At 51.4% G+C, this 2,671-nt stretch overlaps 1 protein-coding gene across 1 annotated transcript; it reads right to left on the bottom strand.

Moving 5' to 3' along the window:
* Positions 1-293: 293 nt before the first annotated feature.
* Positions 294-1,346, bottom strand: june (JunE proto-oncogene, AP-1 transcription factor subunit; the record flags this gene model as incomplete). Its single annotated transcript, XM_080842064.1, has 1 exon — positions 294-1,346. One exon carries the CDS (start codon positions 1,344-1,346, stop codon positions 294-296), a length of 1,053 nt encoding a protein of 350 aa, XP_080698190.1.
* Between the last annotated feature and the right edge of the window lie 1,325 nt (positions 1,347-2,671).

The following is a 2,671-nucleotide window of genomic DNA, read 5'->3' as shown; positions in this document are numbered from 1 at the left end:
ATCTCTTCTTCTTTTTCGTGTCAGTGAGGCGTCAGCGTCAGAACAGAAGGGGTTTCCCCTCCCTCGCACCTCTCAGTAGGTTCACCTCGGTTGCCATCGCTAATCACTGTTTACACTGTCATTTCTCCACAGCCCTGACTCAAACAGTGACAGCAGAACAAAAGTGAGAGAAAAGAGAAAGAGAGAGAATGACAGCTAGAGTGACAGAGAGACACAGAGAGCGCGTGCGAGAGAGAGAGAGAGAGAGAGAGAGAGTGAGAGAGAGTGAGAGAGAAACCTTGTCTCCATTGTTTTCAGCAGCTGGTGCTCTCCCCACTTTTGGCCATGCTTGCAGAGCTGACTGCTATCTGGCAGCCATTGGTGACATGATTCATGACTTTCTGTTTTAGCTGGGCCACCTGCTCGCGCAAGATGCTGGCGGTGGAGGCCAGGTCAGAGTTCTGCGTCTTCAGCACCTTCACCTTCTCCTCCAGCCGCGAGATGCGCTCCAGCTTCCGCTTGCGACACTTGGAAGCGGCGATGCGGTTGCGCAGCTTCTTGCGCTCCGCCTTGATGCGCTCCTGCGTCTCCAGGTCGATGGGCGAGAGCGACGGCGGCGAGCTGGTGGGATCGGCGCCGGGCGGGTGGGGCACCTCGGGCACCGTCTGGGGCGCGTCCATGCCGCCGCGGCCGTGTGGGTGGTGCCCCTGGGGCGGCCCGCCATGCCCACCGTGCCCACTGTGACCGGGGCCGCCGTGCCCCGCCGACGTATAAGGGATCTGGCCGCCGGGATACGAGGACGAGATGGTCAGGGCGTTGGGGTTGTAGCTGCTCAGGTTGGTGTAGATGGGCATGTCCCCGCTCGCCATGAGGTTTCGCTGGTAGGAGCTCTGAAGGGACGAGGATGGAGACATGGGCCCCCCGACCAGCTGGTTCTGCTTGTGCAGCTCGGCCAGGGCCTTGACGAAGCCGTCGGCGAAGCCCTCCTGCTCGTTGGTGGCCGCGTTGCGGTACATGAAGGGGTTCCCCGGGCCGTTGGGGGCTTGGTTAGAGTGGAGGATGAGCTGCTCCAGGTCGGGCGAGGAGAGCTTGAGAAGGTTCATGTCTTGGGGAGACATGAGAGCGCCGTTGGCGTTATGGTTAATCCCCAGGTGGTTTGGGTTGATGTTGCCATTGCTGCCCGGATGGCCATGAAGCAGTTTCAGACCCGAGGAGCTCCCCATAGCGCCTGAGAAATGATGGGCAGCCATGTTCTTTTTGCTCATCATCTTGTGGGTCTGGTACCGTTCGTAATCTGGCATCTGCCCAAAGTTTGGCACATTCGGCGTGTCATCGTGATAGAAGGGTGTTTCCATTTTACCCGTCATTGACACAGTAATGGCAAATCCTCATAATCTGATTAGCAGGTATCAGAGGCTGTAGTTGACCCGCATGGGCATTCTGTGTGTGAGCGTCAGGAGTTTCTGACAACAAAGTTTTAAGGGGGAGGGTCTTGATCTCAGATACCTGTTAAAAAACAAACACACACGCGCATTACGATTGGCACATAACAAAACATGCTTACCTCAGTACAACCTCTCCATCACAGTAACGTAGATTCAAAATGTAAAAAGGTTTGTATGTTCCAACTTTACAACGATTTACAATTCTACGCCTTACTAATTTAGCTTAGACCACAGAATGTATGTACTCCACTCGACCTTGAGCGCCTTCGAATTTGCCACCATCCTCTTTATAGGCTAATTCAAAGATATTTATAGCATTTCTCACAAACACAAGAATCGGACTTCCCAGATATCATCGGTTACTGTAAACGGCAACCCACACAGGCTTCTCCAAACTGACTGTCAACAAGAGAGAATGCCATAAAACGCAACCTAAAAAGCAATTCTGAAACTTGGATCCTTCAATCCCTCTCATACATTCCCCGCGTCTTTGCGGAATTTGGATCTATTAAAACACGACCGTATACACACCAATTATTTCGACCATCATCAGCTATAAATCCGGCAGTCTTCCGACAAGTGACTTATGCCTAATGAAAGCTATACGCTTAAAAGTATTTGAATAACTTACAAGGAATTAACCACCTTACTCCGAATCCGTCCAGGCTGCGTGACAGGAAAACCCAGGCAGCCTACTACGATAAATAGTTTCTATCACCGGTGCATGAGAAATAACCTTCCCATGAAAGAATCCAATGACTCAGTGGTCCTCGATGTCTGATTAGTCAGACCGCTGAATTGTGACATGAAATACGCGTAGTTACATTACCCACGCACTGAGCGAGCCGGCTCGGCGTCCGCGATGATCTCTTGAAATATGAGGTACAGTCAGCTACAGTAGCATTTTTAGAGCCAGGCTATGAAAAAAAATCCCGATTGGAGAGCTGTGGCGAAATACAGTCTTGAAGCTATAGCCTACTTACAGCGATGTTAAAATCCCGTTTGTTCAGATGGAGTCTTCATATATTGCCATCTAAGTGCTTGCTCAGTATGAGGGAAAACGCGTCCGTTCACCTCAGTTGCTTTCCTCGTCTGACTGCTATGCCGCTCGCTGTCAGTTCGACTGTGGGACTTTCTGCTTGGTTGATTACTAATAACACACGCCCTTCTCTTCAGTTCCTGAAACTAGTCTACATCAAGTACGGCTCGGTGTCACACATTTTCTGACGCCTCCTGCTCAAAGGATT

The sequence above is a fragment of the Sprattus sprattus genome (genome assembly GCF_963457725.1).
Source record: "Sprattus sprattus genome assembly, chromosome: 7".
In the NCBI taxonomy this organism is placed as follows: Eukaryota; Metazoa; Chordata; class Actinopteri; order Clupeiformes; family Clupeidae; genus Sprattus; species Sprattus sprattus.
Note: the sequence above shows the minus strand (reverse complement) of the source record. Positions and strands in the feature narration are given on the sequence as shown.